We start from the raw sequence: 18,034 nt of genomic DNA on the forward strand, positions 1-18,034 counted from the left end.
ATCATCCCCCAGAATACCTATTGCACAGGCAAATCAAGACCTCTCCCTTTTCAAAAAAAGAAAAAAAAGAAATCGACATGCTTCTTTGCAGACAGAAGTCACTTCTAATTGTTAACTCATTCCGCAAGCTTTTCTGCCTTCTACACTATGCTCTTAGAGCAATGTTATCAAGCAAGGAAAAACATAATCTTGACAGAAATAAGTTTTTCACACTAAAAGCTGAAGCATTCCTATGACACATGCAAACTCCACGAGGAGTTAATACTGAAAATAATTTATTTTCCACAGCACGGTATCTGAATAGTGACAATTCAAATTCATCATAAGATAGCTTTAAAATAATACAAGGCTGCAAGGCACGTAGTAAGGCTCTCCGTCCAGTCCTCAAGAATAGCTGGAGATTTCTTAAGAAGCACTTTTAAAAATATTAATGGAGGTGAAAACCCTTTTACATGTAGTATTACCTCATTTTTGTGGTACAGCATTTGAAGTCTTTCTCTCATGAAGAACTCATCCTGACATTGAGAGGATTTATCTAAGCAAAGATTCGAGGGCTCTGTCCTGTTACAGCAGTTTATATTAAAAATGTTTGAAACACAAATGGGTATCTTCCATCTAAAAGCCAAAGTACGCTCAAGTAAACTGAGGTGAGCTAGCAAACAAAGGTTTGCAGTAGCAGAGTTACACCAGTTCACTGCCATGCTGCTTTCATGTCTGTGAGGATTCAAGTTCAACTTTGGCACAATGCACAGAAGCTACTAATTCCCAGCAGTAGAGATCTTCCTGTATTTGTATATGAAAGCATCCGTCTTTCCAAGACTAACTTCATAAATGCCATCAGGCACCAGAGACCCAAAACACATCTGTCCACAGCTGGGAACAGGTTCTTCAACACCAGTCCCCAAGGAGGATGAATTCCCACCATTATTCAAGGCTTTCACAGTGGCTGTTTCACCTGCACCATCAGAAATGGCATTAAGAGATTCATGTTCAATGTTCTTGGCAATGCCATCCATGCGCTTACGGAGATCTTGATTCAGCAACAGCACAATAATCCCTCCAACACGAAGTACTCTGGCAATTACAGAAAATAAAGGTCAGGTGTTCATCCTGCCTGGATTCACTCAGAACTCAACAACAGTGATACTTCAGACGTCACTTGCATTCAATGAAACCCCTAAATACATTAAGTGAACTGCAAATACTGCTTTTACTGAGTTGAGCCAAGGGAATTTAAATTCACCTTTGTTACTTTCTCAATGAGAGAACTGCGCCCTCTATTGACTTACAAACCTTTCCGCCTTAAGAGTTCTTTCCATTAGCTTCTTTGCTCTTCATATTCTTCCAATTCCAATCAACTTCAAATCCAATTTTTGAGTCTGATTATGAGAAGCAAGACCTGAGTCTCCATCGGCCTGCAAAGGAATAGCTTCCCATTGCAGCGAGAGAGTGAGCTTTCCACACTGGTAAAGCAATTCTGAAGCTTTCCTTTCCCTTTGGAAACATTAAAAGCTCTGCCCCTTTCTGTACTCAACTGACCCTTCAAGTCCGTCAGACACAGGAAACAGGAAGATTAACCAACTGTTGGTAGTTTATTTTTTCTTAGTACATAAAAGAAACACTTCTTTGAAAGAAGAGAAAAAAAGGCTATCCTGGCTCTCACAGCAAGTGCACTCAACAGTGTTACTGGTGGGGCTCTCACGGTAACAGTCCTTTCCTCACCTCTGCCTTCCCAAGAAGATATTTTGCTTAGAATGATCCAACAGAGCAAATGAGACCAGAAGAGAAGAATGTGAAACATGCCAAAAGCAGGACAGTCAGTGTGAGCTGACGTAACACTGCCCTGCCATTCTGTGGAGCTACTTCACTTTCTTTACCATCTTCCCACCATATTCCTGCAGCGCGTGAGCGAAACCAACATCTGCTGAGCAATCCTGAACAAAGGGCTTGTTTTCAGCCAAAAAGGCTAAATTAGGTGGCAGATAGCTCAAACTGCCCCGTTAGAAGCAACTAAAATGCGTATCACCATTTTCCAGCCCGAGATCTTTCCTGCCAAGGCAGTCTGGTAAAAGCTCGACTGTGAAATTAAGCATATGATTTTATACAGGCCTCAGCTGAGAAATGATTATTGTTTTATTTGCCTGTCCGTGTTTTAAATTTTGCTCTGTTACCCTCTTTTACTCTTTTGTCTCACTCATGATGCCACTGTGGCTCAGAAAACAAGCTCACTCCTTGTTAGCTTGCACTGCCATCAGCACTTCCACAGCTTGCAAGACGAGTCACAACAGCCTTTAAAGGGACAAGTAAAGGACTCAGACTCTCACAGTCTGCACAGGCTCATGAGACAGAACTGGAGAGCGTTTCAAACAAAGCAGATGCCGTCAGCTTCAGCTGAAGATCACAAGCCATCATTACATCGACAGCAAAGGCCACACATACCTCTCCATCTCCTGGAGAATATCTGGTAGAAATTGTATGTCTTTTGTGATCTTGAACTTCCTCCCAAATGGAATATCCGAAATCACAGCATCAAAGCTTTCTGAAGGCAACGGCAGCGCTGCAGAGTAAAGGTAGGTCTTGACATCTATCTGCAAAGCCAACAACAGTCATGCTCTTGTTCACCTTACAGAATGTTCTACCAGCTCTTTCATGGGTTATGCCACTAGCTTCACAGCACCTCCTCTTTTTTTCCCTCACAAACAACACTATGAAGTTACCAACCCAATGCAGTGGAGACAAATCCACCAGAGCGCTGCCTAGCGTTCCCTGTTACCAGTGATGGTTTGCTTCAACACTAAGACTTCCCCTGCAGGGCACTGCACAGTTCCAAACTAACTGCTGCTTCTCAGCACACAGTAAATCTTTACAAGCAAAATGCAAAGGAAGAGCTAAGCTTGCAAGTACTCAGGCACCAATGTTTAAATCTACAGGTATTAATGGCAAAAAGCCACAAGTTGGATTCCCCTTTACCCACTCCTTCTCCCAGTAATTACATTACAACCAGAATCACTTTGGGGAAATACTTACAAAATAAAAGCTCTAACAGAATCAACATTTCTGCATCCCCAGGAGTATTTAGATTTCTCGAGCAGCAGTGCACCCTGGTGGTGAAAGGCCAACCACACAGCAGGTTGAGTTGGCCAAGGTACAGGCTTCAGGTGAAAGGGAAGACCATGGGTGCTCCATCCTTCAGGATGCTCAGGATTTGCCAGGACAAGGTGAGCAATCTGAACCTGGCTTTAGGGTTAACCCTGCTCTGAGCAGATGACATAACTGAAGACCTCCAGTAGTCCCTTCCCACCTAAACCCTGCTGTGATTCTGTGCCAGCCTTTCCAGAATTGGATAGATAAGTTTCTTGGACCATTTTGTGGTTGTGAATTTACCATTACATCACTTACTGCCTGAGCCTGAAAATTATTCTACTCTGAGCTTATTCTTGCCAAATTTCAGAGTGGCACACAGCAAATAATTCTGCAGTCACTAGCCAACTATTTATTTTTAAAGACAGCTCTATTACAGACCACCTCAAGAGCACCTATACAACCTATATAATTACTGAACCACAAAAGACTTTGCACTTTGAAAGCCTTTCTTTGAAAGCTTACAGACATACCTTTCACAGAAGCTTTAAACAGCTCAATCTTATCATTCAAGCCTGCAGTCTTAATATTCATACTTGCACCCTCTAATTGTGAATCACTTGTATCTGTACCCCAGTAACAGGCTTCCTGTTCAGAGAAAACAAAAAAGTCTTTTAGACAGTTTGCTGGCTGCACTGTCACACCGACACTTCCATTTCTAGGATAGGCCCAGGCATTCTTAAAAGAGCCACGGGTGGCTCACAAAAGCCCTGCAGACCATCAGCACAGGGCTCACACCACCTGCACAACACACAGGACTCTGCTTTACATTCTTGTGGAGGAATATCTGTACTACGACTTTTTGAACAACTGCCTGCAAAGATTATTTTGGTTCCAGGTTCTCATGAATGGATGTTGGTATAACAACAGTACAGATTTCTTGGTGCAACTACAAGGAGTCTGGCTCAAACCCTTGCTTTTGTGAGATACTTACAGGCCACTCTTTGGCAGCTTCCAGCAGGATGGTTCCTAGCCCACACATGGGATCCAGCACAAAGGCACCCACCTACAAAAATAAAGGGGATGTGACACACTCCTCTCTCAATGCAAAGCATCCTCAGCCACGTACTGATGACTGACCTCCTACTTAGCTGCACTGAACCCAGTGCAGACAAGTCATTGCTTTACCAGGCCAAACATGCTTGTAAGACAAGAGTAAAAAGCATGAATAGTTTTAGCAAACACAATGCATCTTGAGGTCACATCTAGGGAAAAATTCACGACTGGACTGCAGACAGATGCTGCTTACAAAGTAACCCATGGATCACAGTGGTTTCTGTTTTCCTTACAAAAACAACCCCAAACTAGCTTTGACATCTGAACAGTAAAAGAAAACCTTGCAACTTCAACCCATCTGTACAAGGAGTAACACTGTGCTTAGAAAAACATGGACCTATAGAGCAGGTATCTGGTTGAACACCCTGTGACAGTGCACTCTGAGCACAAGTAAGGCAAGCTCTATCCGTGTGGATTCACGCATGGGGCATGGAAATCACCACACTGCTCCAGAACTCCAGCTTCAGCCCTGCCAAGCAGCAAACAGCCTTACTCAGGACTCTGCATCGTTGCCATGAACATTCACTTACACTTATTTCAGCCAGAGATGCCATGGCCCAGGCAACAGTCGACCGCAGGCCTGCTGTTTTGATATACTCTCTGTTTGCCAACGGAAGCCTGTAAACACCAAAATCAATGTAAGATAACAGCACAGCCACCCAGAAAATACCAAAAGATCTGAACTTCCCAGGTCTGCAGACAACCCAGCCTGCTTTTAGCCATGTGCTCACTGCCAAGTCTGGCCTATGTGCTCAGGTAAACTCCAGTCAGACAAGAAAACCGATCCAAAAGAGAAATACAGAGGGCAGCAAGACTATTCAGAAATTATGCCCGTTCTGATACTGCCAGAACAAATCTAGTGATGAGAATGCCTACCTGAAAAGAGGAATCCCCACAACTGAGTGAATGTCATTAAGATGTAGAAAGATCTGAAAGAGAGAAGAATAACACTGGGATCTCTCAACTTGAGACGGAAATAGCTTCAACTCCTCTCAGCCAGACATGGAAGATGCTTCTATGATCTTCCAATCCTAGTTTAAGAGCAAAAATACACACTTTACAAATTTATGATTAATTGGAAGTAATCAGACAAGATAAACTGAAAGCCAGTTCAAGCATTATTTGCTATCTGGGAGAGGATTTTTGTCAGGAACCCATCACCAAGCACTTCAATTTTTACAGAAACCACTTTTCTTTTTAATAATGTTTTTTACCTATAAACTCACTGTAATTAGAGATCACTGATTGCATACTAGTACTCAGCCATTCACTCCCTGCCCTTTTTCATTCTGTTTTTCTGAAAAAAGCAGTGCCACTAAGGAGCATTGCAGCTGGAAGGCAGACACAGATACTCCTTCCATGCAGCTTGGGGAGATCAGCCTCCTGCCCCACACAGAGTACCCCCAAAAGCTCCTCAAGAAGCACTGCATGACTGCAGCCCATTCTCCAGGAGGCCCCAAGTGAAACAGGATGCTTTTGAAACTCTTCTAAGAGTCAAGACTTGGGAATAGGTTGCAACTCTGCACCTCCTCCATAAGAAGCAGTCTCAATGAGTTCCTCGAAAACATGACCTTGCTGCTCTCTCTCTACCCCTGCAGAGACTGAAGGAGAATGGGTGAGCTCCATTTTCCACAAGTGGAGAACCAAGCAGTTTATATGAGTGCCAGATCCTGAGACATCTCCTGCATGGATCCTCCCCAGTCAGTGCAGGCCCATGCTGGCCTTTCCAGTATTCGTGACTGGAGCTAAAAGTGCTCTGAAAGTTGTGCATACATGCCACTGAAAAGCTCTGTTCAGCACTACCAGATGATTTCTAGTTAAATTCAGCAGCAGAAAGACAAATGGGCAGAGGCTGTGGTACTGCAAACAAAAGGAACAGAGGAAAAAATAAAGGACTTCGGGGACAATTCTGAGTGAAGCACAGACCACCCAGCAGACAAGTGCCCTACCTCCAGGTCAGGGGCCCGCAGATCAGCCCGCCATCCAAACTGCTTCCTTAGCGCTATGCCAACCGCTCTTCCAATCTCCTGCAAAGGGAAAGTCCAGGAACAGGCAATAAAAAAAAAAAAAAAGAGGATTAAGAAAGCTACAGATCACAGCCCTGACTATGCAACCCCCAAAAGTATCTAGGAAAAGAAGGAGCCCCTCTTTATCCATAGAAAACAAACTGTACAAAGACCAGAAAAAGTATAACAGGACAGACTGGCAGATGTGCAGCACCTCAGAACAAAATGGCTGCTGCTCACCTGGAGGGTGGAAAGCTGAAATTCAAGCTCTGCCCAAGCTAGAACACACAGCCGTAGTCATTTCAGGGTCACATATCACACGCAAAGTATTTTGCATGACTGTAAACTGGACCACCTAAAGGAAAACCTACCAGCGTGTAAGCACAGTTCTCAGTTTTAATGCTTTTGTCACCTGTGGAAGGCTCTGCCTTCAGACTAAGAGCTCTAACACACAGCACAAATTTAAGCAAGCACTGGTGCCGGCAGCCTCACGTGTCCCATCTTCCCAAGGTACCCATGCTAGTAGAGGAAAAAAAAAGCTACTGATAACTATAGTTATCTTCAAGTAAGAGAAAACTAAATAAACTGCAGCTACCTTTATTATTATTTTTTCACAGTGAAAATACAGCACAGCTGAGAATAGTGCTGGATGGAAAGCACCCCCAAAGGTCTGTACACCACTCTAACAGAGGTCTGGGGCTCAGCGAGGCTGAGATCCACAGCCCAGAGCACGAGCCAGGGATGCACCACTCTCCTGGGAAACAAATTCTTTGAACGTCCAATCAGCTCCCTTCCAAACTGCCCCAACTGGAAGGCACTCAGCTCCTCTGCATTGCAGCAGCCCTTCAGGCAGCTGCGAGCTACATGCACTTTGCTCTCAGGCCACCAGGCTTCCCCCACCCGCATACTCAACCTCTTACCTCTACCAGTCCTCATTAAAAGGCACCGATTTGAAAAACAAACAGGGTAACAATGTCCTGAAGTTAACAACAGCACTGGTATTTCCACTTGCTTAAGGTAAATGTGGGTTTTAAGGCTTTTGTTCTTCTTCTTTGAGATGAGACAGAAAAAGTCTAGATCAGTTCTTTACTTCAAAACAGAATTTAAGTAGCATATAAATTACATATCTCCTTTCACCTCTGCTAAAATCTTTTAGAACACGGACACTTTATCATACCTGTGAAGTGAGTATCTTGGCAATTGCTCCACTGCAACGACAAGAAACTCTGAAACTGAAGTTCTGCTTCTCATTCTCAATAGGTTTCTCTATGCTGCTTATGGCAGAGACTTCTAGAGAAGCCTTGCTTTCAGACTGGCAGTCCTGATTATTCTCCTTCGATACCACACAGTTTTCTCCAGCTCCTGCTTGACATTCTTCAGACACAATCTCTCTTACTTGTTCTGTTTTCTGTCTTTTAGATGCAATGTTAATCTCTTCTTCTGGTTTTCTCTTACAAGGTAATGGGTTTTCTTGAGAGACCTCATCCTTTTTCCCCTCGTGACTACGAAGCTTTCTCCAAGTAGTGATAACGTCCAGACAGGACTTGGGTTCCTCAGTGAGAAGGGTTTTAATCTCATGCAGCATTTTCCCTGGAAGAAAAACACAGTTTCAGGTTATGCAGTTCAATGTCAGCCCTTCATTCTCTTACAGCATGAGAACAGCTGTCAACGGAGATCATATTTAGCTGCCATTAAGGTGTGAATCCAGGAACGGGAGCAGCCTATACCACAGACAACTCTCAATGCACGTGTACTCAGACCCAAAGCTGCAAGTTTATTCTTTTTTAAAGGGAGCATCTCCTTGATGTTCAACAAACTTCTGCGTCTCCATTTTTCAAGGCTGAACAGACCCAGTTCACTTAGCCCTTCTTCATAAGGGAGGTGTTCCACGCCCTTCACCATCTTTGTAGCCCTGCACTGGACTCTTTCCAAGAGATCCCTGTCTTTTTTGTACTGGGGAGCCCAGAACTGGACACAGTACTCCAGGAGAGGCCTCAGCAGGGCAGAGCAGAGGGGGTGCATCGAGCGCGGTACCTTTATTTCCACACACGGACAGCGGGACGCGCTTCTTCAGCAGCAGGAACAGCCGCTCTCCCGACTTGAGCTCCTTCAGCTCGTCCGGCTCCGCGGCGGTGGTGAAGAAAACCTTCCCTAACACATAGTCCACCTTAGGGAAAAAAGCAGACAGGCAAACACACAGGGAAACGCGCTTTCTGCGATCCCCGCGGGGTACGGGGGTGCGGCCGCCCTCACCTCGGTGGCGCCGAGCCGCGCGCGCACCTCCCGCGCCAGGAACGGCTCGAGGCCGCGGCCCGCCGTGCAGAAGTACCGCGCGCCCGCCGCCATCTTGGCCCGCCCCTGGGGCGCAGCGCAGGTCACGTGTGAAGCGCCTGTGGGGAAATGCGAGTGGGGGGGGGGGGGGGCTCACTGCGTTCAGTGGAAGGGGCAGGTGATCATATTTGATCTCAAAAACGAAGCTGAGTGCTCCCTCCCTCCCTCCCAAAAACCACAGCTTGCACACTTGTGAAGGTAGATTTCGTTTATTTTGGAATATACAAAAGACAGCTTCCAAGTATCTAGTCATTACTGTTTGTGCAGGACGAACTTCAAATACTAAAATACGCAAGGCAAGTTGAAACCAAGCTGTTTCAAACTGCTCAGAGGTGCAAGCTCAAGCACGTATCTGCAATGGCTTTACTCTGTACAATCGGTTCTGTGTTGCAATGACTGTATATAAAGATATAGTACACACTATTGTTTTCATTGTCAATTTACAAGAGAAAAAAATAAATATTTTTCCATTCTTACTATACATTAACACTTCAGTAGAAAGTTACAACTGTTGTGTTGGCATGACCTACAACTCCAGGAGGAAAAAGGACATGCATGTGTACCTACTAAGAATCCTAAGCTATGACTTTGTAATAAATTACAAGGGATAGGTATCAGCCAACAGCATACAGATTATCTGAGTTCAGAACATTTGTGATTCCTGCTCTAAAAAAAGAAAAGTAGCGAATCAATATTGCAAAATACAAAAGCTAGTGGCTTCTAATATGAAAAAGCCAAACCATGTATGGTGTAGCTTTTTTTTTTCCCTCCTCCGAGTGTTTGTGAATAACAGGCTTGTGGTTTTAGGCAATAAGATGAAGTAGTTCAGTGAGTCCTTGCACCCTTCACACATAACTAGCACCGTGAAGATGCAAGGACCTCACACACCTAAATCCCATGCTTATTAACTAAAGCATGCATTTCTAGAGCTTGTGCATTCATACAGATTTTGTTTATTAAGGTTATTGTGCAAAAGATTATCAACCACTGAAGGTATTTCTGCAATTCTGTTAAAACATAAGCAACACTTCTAAAAGTTCAGCAGGTTTCTGTGAGATAAACGAGAGGTGTCACACGGTTCACCCCTCACTGCTACACACAGCACTCGGTTGGCAATGAGGAAACTGGCAGCAGCCTGAATGTCCACTGGAGGGGAAGAAATGAGTTCACGTGCATTGCCATTTACTTAAAGAAAATACACAGATGTTTCTAAAATGGCACAAAGCTTTGTACGCATTGATGTATCAGTGCAAATACATACTATATATATGTATACATATGAGGTACCAATTTATTCAGGCCAGATTATATGTGCCTTACGACCACGCTTCATTTCCTGTTGTCATGTACAGGCTGACGAGCTGCAGTATTGAAGTAAAATTTAAGTCAAATCAATATATTTTTTAAGCATTTTCATTCCCAGATCATTGTAATTTCTCTACAATGTAGTTTTTGAGATTCCACTCCTCAGAGTGCTTAACTTATTTTTAAAATACACTTAGTGTTAATACTTCATTTCCTGTTTTCAAAATTTGAGACTTGATTATGAGGAAGTTAAAAGTATGTAAACTGGAACAACAGCTACAGCTGGCTCAATACTTTAGCATCCTTTCAAACTCGAAGTACTGTCAGGAGGGAGGAACACAGTTATTGCTATTTGGGAAACTTAAACAGACGTGAAGGCATGGACAGCACTGCTTCATGGTCAAAACTGAGCAGGTACAAACCAGCATTCTGCCTAGAGTCCGTCCTTCTGTATTTGAACGCTCTGCAAGTTGTCTACAGCTTTCTCTTCCAAGCAACTATGATGGCATTTACATGGAGATATGGACTTAAAGTGGCTAACAGTGGGACACACGCAGCTCTTCAACTCTGGTAGTTCCTTCTTTAGACGTTCCAGTTGCTCCACCTGGAATATGTTTGGTTGTTCGGGATTTGAGTCGTATATCCTAAATAAATGAAAAAAGATGACAACAGTTATCAGTGTAACCTGACAGTTCACAGAAAGACTAGATTATTAGGGTAAAAAACAAGCAACGGCTTAAAGTAAACCTAATAAAGTTGTAAGCACCCCCTCCCTGGAAGCATTTAAAGCCAGGCTGGACGGGGCTGTGAGCAGCCTGGTCTAGAGGGAGATGTCCCTGCCTATAGCAGAAGGCTGGAACTAGGTGATCTCACAGGTCCCTTCCAGCCCAAACCATTCTATGATTCTACTTAAAACACTAGCAAGTCTATAAAAACAAGATGCTTGAGAGTGTTTCCTTAAGTCTTGTCTCTGTTCTCGCAGTATAAAATCTTGTGCCTTTTACACAGTGGTTGATTTGATACACTAAAAAGTATATACTAAAATGTTACCCACTGATATTGACTGTAGTTACTCTTCTGAAATTATATTTTTACAGTTGACACAAAGCAGCAACAAACAGAATTTTAGGCTTCAAACCCTAGAGCCAAACAACATCCTGAGTTGGAAGGGACCCACAAGGATCATCGAGCCCAACTCCCAGCTCCACACAGCACCACCCAAACTCAAACCCAGTGTGACAGAGGTGTCCCAACATTCCCCGAGCACTTGTGCCCACTGCCCTGGGCAGTGTTGTTACAATGCTTTTTTAAAGCTACTGTTACAATACTAACTGAAGAGTGAAAAGCCAGAAAATCACACCTAATGCAGTCAACTACCTACACTGTTTTAATAGCACATTCTCTTTTCACGTTCATGTTTTTCATATGTGGAAACAAAGCTGTAGGACTTGTTAACACTGTACCAGACTATCCAAATCCAAAGCATATTTTATGTCAGACAACACACACATTAAGCATAACTCAAATACTATTTTGCTGTAGCGCATCATAAGGCAAAAGTGTTCACATTCCCATAAACATTCTTTAGGAACAGCTTCAGAAGTAGATGCAGATGTCCCTCCTTAATTTATGTTATCAAAATTGAGTAAAGTATTTCTTGCCAACTTTGGCTGGAGCTTGATCCAAAAACGAGTGAAGAAGAGACAAGAAAGAAAGTAATGCCTCCTATTTATTTCCACAGAAATGACAATGGATAGATATAGGGAGCACTTTAACACTATTTGAGAGAGCAGATTCTCAGCTACTAAATACTATTTCATTCCATCTCAAGGCAAACTCAGGGCTCCTGCACAGTTCAAAATGCAGGAAAGGCTTACCCTGCCACCAGGTAATACCTCCATGACTAAGAAGCAGATTCAGTTATAAAAATCAACCTATGCTTGTTAGCTTCCTGAATAGATACATGCTGTTATTTAAGTAATGCTCAGTTTCAGGCAAATGAAGTGGCACATATTTAAAGGCATTTTTAGTTTTGACAAGTTTAAAAAATGCTTCTGCCTTTTACTGCAGGTAAATTTGTGTTAGTTTTGGAAAACAGAACTTAATGCGGAGCCTGCCAACTGAGCATGGAGCCATGCTGAAGCAGCATGGAGCCAGTGTTCTGAGGGCAGACAAATGCACCCAGGTTGCTCAGCAGCAAGCACAGATCTCAGTATGACTGGCCTCACCACTTTCATGCAGCTGGATGAATTACTGAACAAGCGAAACTCTGATCATACAAAGAATAAAAAAAAATCCCATAATGCAAATGTAAGCTAGCAGCCACCCCCCCTTCTCCACATCGGTATTTAATACATAACCAACTTCTTGCAGAAACTTAAGGCCATTTTCTTGTTATGGAAATTCAAACACAGAAGGATTTCCTGCACTATTTACAAAGTCTTTCCAGTAGAAAAAACACCAGAGTGCCCCTCCAAATTCCTGCCTTAAAATACATTATTTTCCCAAGAATTCTTCTACACCACATTCGTATTTCCTCTTTAAGTAAATCTATACTTCAAACTAAAATAAGTAGTGTTTTAAAGCATGATATTCAGCTTTTAGTGGTAAAAGAAGATGCCCAATCACATCTTTAATGCATTTTTCAGGGCTCAAATAGAAACCAAGCTACTCTGGCAAAGCTGCACCTTCTCTATAGATAATCCTGCTAACACAAGTATTTCCAGTATTTTAGGTGTTAAGATTGTTAAACAAAAAAGCAGAATATTGTCCTGTGACTGACACAAGACCATTCATTTTTGGCTTAATGACAATGGGTATGTCTAATAATCCATCGCCCGAGTGGAGAAAGGAGTGGATGGAAAAAAAGTCTTCCCCTTGCACCAGTGATGTGGTTCCTTAAACAGCACTGGCATTTGTAAGCTTCACAGATTTAGTCTTGCAACTTTCCTCCATGCAAAATGAAGTCAGACTCCCCCCCCTACCTGCATAATTTTTTGCCCGACACTTGGCACCAGCAACTTCTGGTATTCAGGACAGAGTTTTTCTCCCATCTTCACAACAACATTTTTGCTCATCTTTACATGGAAGACTAAAGTTCAGAAAAACAGTGTATAGAAATTATCTCTATCCAGACAGCACATGAGCTTTGACAACTACCAGATGCTAGTGAAAGCAGTAACTCGGGGCCACATCCAAGCAAGCTAAATTCACTGCAATCCTTGTAGTCGCTAATATTCGGACAAACACCATTTAGAAAGATGGTTCAGTAAAGCACAAGACATACCACCCAGGATTTGCAAGTACCAATCACATTTCAAAGCATCCCCACCTTAAGATATCTGAAACAATTTTCAGAAAGTGCCGTGTTCCCTCTCAGGGATATACATTATATTAAATTCTACTGTACACTTTAGAGAAATAATGGAGGATTAAGGAACTGACATAAACTTTGTGGAAAGGTGTAAGCAAGGTGGAAGAAACAGTGAGGGAGTAAGAGATGAGTACTATTAAGAATCTATATGGCCCGAACAGTGCAGAAGGATAAGGATTTTTTGTTAAGGCAAATCCACCAGGCAATCCAGACAATGAGCAATTACAAGGAATGTGTTCACTCAAAACATGACGTGAAATGTGTTCTGCTACCACACTGAGCTTAAACACTCTAAGCAGTAAAAGAGACCATATGACACTTCACAGAACTGTAGCCCTGACAAGAATGCAGTAATATTTTGGTGGAGTTGAGCAATTACATAGCCAAAGATCACTTACAAATCTCAAGTGGGGAAAGCAGCACCAGGGCAGAAATAAAGCTATCACCTATTTTACCTCAGTAATGCAGATTTAGTGACTACTCCTGGAATCCTAGCTTGGACTGGATTAGCAGACCTTAGAAGAGCAGATATTTCCTAAGAACCATTACTGCAGTACAACTTGATTAAAACAAAGTACCTGCCACATCTTTTCTCCATACCAGTCCAGAGATCTTTTTCCAGACACTGCAAAGCCCTGAATTTTGAGTCGTAAGACAGACCTAACAGTGCTACAGCCAGGAAGAAGACTTAAAACTTCAGTGATGTAAGTCTGAAGCTGATCCCCAGTGCAAAAATCTTGAAATTCCTTTTTATCGTCCATGAAAAGGTACAGACTTAAAACAGAACAAACAAGACCACTGACAATCCAGATCATCACTGAGCCCACCTATCTAGAGGTACTCTCAGTAACTGATTAGGGATTGAAGAGCGTTAACTCTTCCTGCATTGAGTGCATAGGACTGCAAGAAATAGTGTATTTGTCTTTTTCTCTCTATACATCTTAAGCTGACATTCAGTTTTCACTTGAAAAAGAACAGAGGAGAACCCTTGACAAATACTTAACTTCCCTTGCCCTTTTTGTTCCCCTAGTCCAATAATGTGCAAAACATTTCCCTTAGTAAAGCAAACAGCCTGATGGCTTGGGGCTTGTCTCCAGTTCAGTGTCTTGATTATACTTAATCTTTTCCCAATATTCTTTGTTTTAGATGTCCTGCCAGAGAGGTTTTACCTTTTCAAGTTCAAGATTCTTCTTGTAATGCAAATTAAGCAATTTTGTGCACATGCAACTACTTGCTACTATTAATTTTACATCTTCTACAGAAAAGGACTGAAATTTCTGATTTTTCTGAGAACCTGAAGTAATGTCTTTGTTTACCACAGACATTTGATGTCCACCTGAACTGCACACATCTACTAACTGTTTCTTCAAGTGATCATTTTTGGCAGCCTTGCCCTGAGAGTCCCGCTAAACTAATTTTGGTACAGAAAAATAGCACAACTTCACATTCGGGGCTTTGAAATGCAGGTAAAGAGAATGCTGGGGGAAAAAAAAAGTTACACTGATGAATTTAAAAGTTGTGTTAAACATTTCCATCAATGAATGTACAATGCCAGGAATTTCAGTCAGATGGTTCAACATCGTCCTCACCACATCGGGTGTAGTTGTCAGGAATGTTAATTGCTTACCCAAAGTGTCTGTTATGCACTAGTTCTTCAGAGAAGCATCGTATTACGTATGTATTTGCTGAGCCACAGGATAAGTAAAAATTATTTTTATTAGTATACACAGCTGGATGAATATTAATCAACACGTGTCTCCTTAACTAGGTTTATAGTCTGGTTGGATTCACAGTACTAAAGGAATGATCCTCATTCCTTTTTGATTGATGGTGTAATTCAGTACAGCACAGTTTCACAAGTTTTATTATTATTATTTTAAGCACAATAGATAGTACCTGTCATATATTAGCCCATGAACACCATATTCTCTCAACTTCTTCCTGTTATCTGGGTCATTTGCATCATCGCCCCACGAGAAAATAACTAAGCCTTTAGATATGGCTCTTTTAATGTAAGATGGATTCCTCAGTAGGTCTTCAGAGTGAACATTAACACCCTGAAATACAAGAACACCTCTTAAAAAAAAAAACAAATTACCTTGCTGAAAGTTTCTCACAAAAGCATTTTTTTTATCAATTGACATTTACAGCTCCTTATAATTTCACATACAATAATACAATTAATGAGTTCACTGATATTTTTTAAGTACTGTAGACATTTAAAGAGATATTCAAAATAATGGTCATTATTTGGGCAGTCGTTCACATTAGTATGAGTTTGATTGCAATCTGATGTTAAAATTGAAAAAGAGATGGCTCAGTAGTAATTTAGTTTCATTTTATTGCAGAATAATGCCAGAACTTGTCAGCTTACCAGCAAGTTTTCGAACTGTGCAAAAGTAATGGCAATTGGAGTTGTACGAGATCTAAGATCCATAAGTTCAGGATAGAGTTTAGATTCTCCTTGAGTGAGAAATAACACAGGATACTTATTTTGTTTGTGTCGAACCCTGTAGTAAAAAAAAAAAGTTTTCAAGAAACAAGTTGTTTGAAATCAAGGAAATTCTACTTCACTGTCTAAAAATTTCCCCTTCAATGCACAACCATTTAAACCCCATCTGGTACATCAAGATGATACTGTGTTTTCTTAACAAACTATGTGACAAACTACTCCAACAGCCTGCAGCTGTCACAGGTTAGTATACAGTTAAAGGGAACTGACCCACATCCTCACGATGTTCATATAAAACCCTTACAGACTATCCAGTTCAGTAATTTTCTTCTTATGTGCATAACAGAGTAAAATGAAAACTCATGATAAGAATCATACAATAACTAAAGTTGCATTTTTCAAGTTGAATAATACCAGTGAGGTGGTAAGAAGTGAAAGTAGATGAAAAAGCTTTGGGATTAGTGAGTTTGTTTGTAAATTAGGCTTGCATACCTTTTAAGTGTGACTGAAAAAAAAAGAGTGTGATATCCTAAGAAATCTTGGCCACTTTTTGTTGCATCGAGAAAGACTTCAGTATTCAGGAAGGCACCTGACAAAAGGTACCCACTTGAACTTCATTTTCCTATTTTATTTTTGGCAAACTCGGATGGCAAAGGGGTCTAACATCTTGCTTCCATTGCCCACTACTTTGGCACCCAAATTTTACATCTAAATCGAACTTGTTAGTTTACTTTTGAGTATTCTTAAATCCAAAAATACAATATATATTAAAAGTTTTCTCTCTTCCTAACTTACATCGTACAAATGTCTGCATTAAAAGAAGAAAAAACAATTCTCCTCCTTCCAGCATTCATCAGAACAGTTTTCAGAATAATATCTAAGAAGAGGTTCATATCAAAGTAAGTTGACAAGTTGCCATCCCACTGTCCATCCTGTAGAAAGAAGGACAAGTTTCAGCCATTTTAAGTAACACTTAAAAATTATTTTAACAAGCTACAGTCTCCTGCAAACAGAAATCTTGTTTTGCTTAGGTTAGAAGTCTGAATACATCAGCAACTCTTTCACCATACTGAATGCCAGTTACAGCACTAGAGGTCTGAAAAGTGCAGCTGAATTCCAGTTAACAGGAAGATTCACTGAAGAATCCACCATCTCCCCATCTAAGGGGAAAACTGCCACCAATTCTTTTTTTTTTTTCTAATTTTGAAAACATATAAGAAATCCATAAAAGATCACTATTATATATATTCTGCTTAATATATCTGTCTCTAAAGTGAGCACTAAGTAATCCAACTGAGTCTATAATATTCTTTTTCCTGCACTGTGTTGTAGCTGTCCTTGCACGGGGCCAGGAAAGTTTGAGTTTGCTCCTTTTCCCACATGCAGTATGTCTCACTTGTGACCTATTCGCTTGCAATGGGGTGTTCCAGAAGCAGTCAGAGCTGCACTACGAGCTCAGTCCTATAAATACATCCTGTCACTTGCAAATTATGTTTGCATATGATCATTTTCTCCATTTTAAAGATAACAGGTCGTAAAAACCCAAACAATTACATTAAAGCAAAAATGCTTTTTTGTTCATAGCTTATAAAAGTAAATCATTTATTTACCTTTTGTTGGCAGATCCATTTTATTTCTATGTTGAACCCAACATCTTCAGAAACTGAGTCTAGAACCTGAAAATATTTCATTATGAACAAACTGTATGGCAAAGAGGGAGAACTAATTACTATTAGGGTAATTACTGAGATAATACACTGGAATTTAACCTCAATGGAGTCTAAGAGATGATGAAGAAGTTCAATTTAAAGATAGGAAATATATAGAAATTTGTCAAAATTTTGTCTTTAAGAATTTAGTCTTCAAAATGGATTAGGTATAAAAGTAAATTCCCCTTAACACCTACAATTAAGTACATTTGTACTCCTGAAAAAAAAGGTTTGTACTTCTCTAGAAAGTTAGTTTTTTGGAATGCATGAAGTATCTTCAGTAGAAGATAGTTCTTGAACCCTTTAAGGGTACACAGCCTTTCTTACAGTAAGAAATCATCAAAACATATGTAGGAATTGAGCACCAGTAGTTAAATCTATTACACAAAGTTCTTTCTTATGTGAATATTTTGTACACATCCTCACCTAGGTATTGAACACATTAACAATTAACAAACAGAATGCAGTACTGATGTACAAAACAATTTCTTAAAGGTCATGTTGATGAACAGTCTAGACACCAGGAAAAACCATCAAGTGGTAAAAACAGCAATTTAGGAAACAAATGAACAAATTTATTGCAAATGACATCAAACCACGTGACAGTTGTTCCTGGGAAAAAAAAGGCAGTACAAAGATCACAGTCTGAGATCACTACAAA

The 18,034-nt window shown here is 41.1% G+C and overlaps 2 protein-coding genes across 4 annotated transcripts in view; both read right to left on the reverse strand.

Moving 5' to 3' along the window:
• Window positions 1-258: 258 nt before the first annotated feature.
• THUMPD2 (THUMP domain containing 2) lies at window positions 259-8,556 on the reverse strand. 2 transcript variants are annotated; one of them, XM_065737064.1, is made up of 10 exons: window positions 8,457-8,556; window positions 8,238-8,370; window positions 7,381-7,793; window positions 6,147-6,224; window positions 5,074-5,126; window positions 4,728-4,815; window positions 4,076-4,147; window positions 3,615-3,729; window positions 2,440-2,557; window positions 259-1,074 (listed from the first exon to the last, which is right to left on the reverse strand). In XM_065737064.1, the coding sequence occupies exons 1-10, from the start codon at window positions 8,547-8,549 to the stop codon at window positions 759-761; spliced, it is 1,479 nt and encodes a 492-aa protein (XP_065593136.1). In that variant the 5' UTR covers window positions 8,550-8,556; the 3' UTR covers window positions 259-758. The 2 variants fall into 2 exon arrangements, with proteins under 2 accessions (XP_065593136.1, XP_065593219.1); XM_065737147.1 differs by lacking the exon at window positions 259-1,074 and adding an exon at window positions 1,081-1,415.
• Window positions 8,557-9,461: 905 nt separating this feature from the next.
• Window positions 9,462-18,034, reverse strand: part of GPCPD1 (glycerophosphocholine phosphodiesterase 1) — a 40,210-nt gene continuing 31,637 nt past the window's right edge. For both annotated transcript variants that reach the window (XM_065736362.1, XM_065736444.1), the window contains 5 exons: window positions 17,275-17,340; window positions 16,460-16,596; window positions 15,587-15,722; window positions 15,109-15,269; window positions 9,462-10,483 (listed from right to left, as the gene is read on the reverse strand). In XM_065736362.1, the coding sequence (XP_065592434.1) occupies window positions 10,273-10,483; window positions 15,109-15,269; window positions 15,587-15,722; window positions 16,460-16,596; window positions 17,275-17,340 (711 nt within the window). In that variant the 3' untranslated portion in view covers window positions 9,462-10,272. The remainder of the gene's footprint in view (window positions 10,484-15,108; window positions 15,270-15,586; window positions 15,723-16,459; window positions 16,597-17,274; window positions 17,341-18,034) is intronic.

Source organism: Cyrtonyx montezumae, unplaced genomic scaffold (assembly GCF_038088225.1).
Source record: "Cyrtonyx montezumae isolate F1298 unplaced genomic scaffold, pur_monq_1.0 scaffold_0, whole genome shotgun sequence".
Lineage (NCBI taxonomy): Eukaryota > Metazoa > Chordata > Aves > Galliformes > Odontophoridae > Cyrtonyx > Cyrtonyx montezumae.

Bases quoted from the DNA above. Each gene is read 5' to 3' on its own strand.
- THUMPD2 (XM_065737064.1), bottom strand. From the start codon at position 8,549: ATGGCGGCGGGCGCGCGGTACTTCTGCACGGCGGGCCGCGGCCTCGAG. The intron at 6,225-7,380 runs GTATGATAAAGT...TTCCCTTTGCAG, and splicing joins CCAAGATACTCACTTCACAG to GAGATTGGAAGAGCGGTTGG. The intron at 4,816-5,073 runs GTAGGCATTCTC...TGGTGTTTACAG, and splicing joins GTGGGGATTCCTCTTTTCAG to GCTTCCGTTGGCAAACAGAG.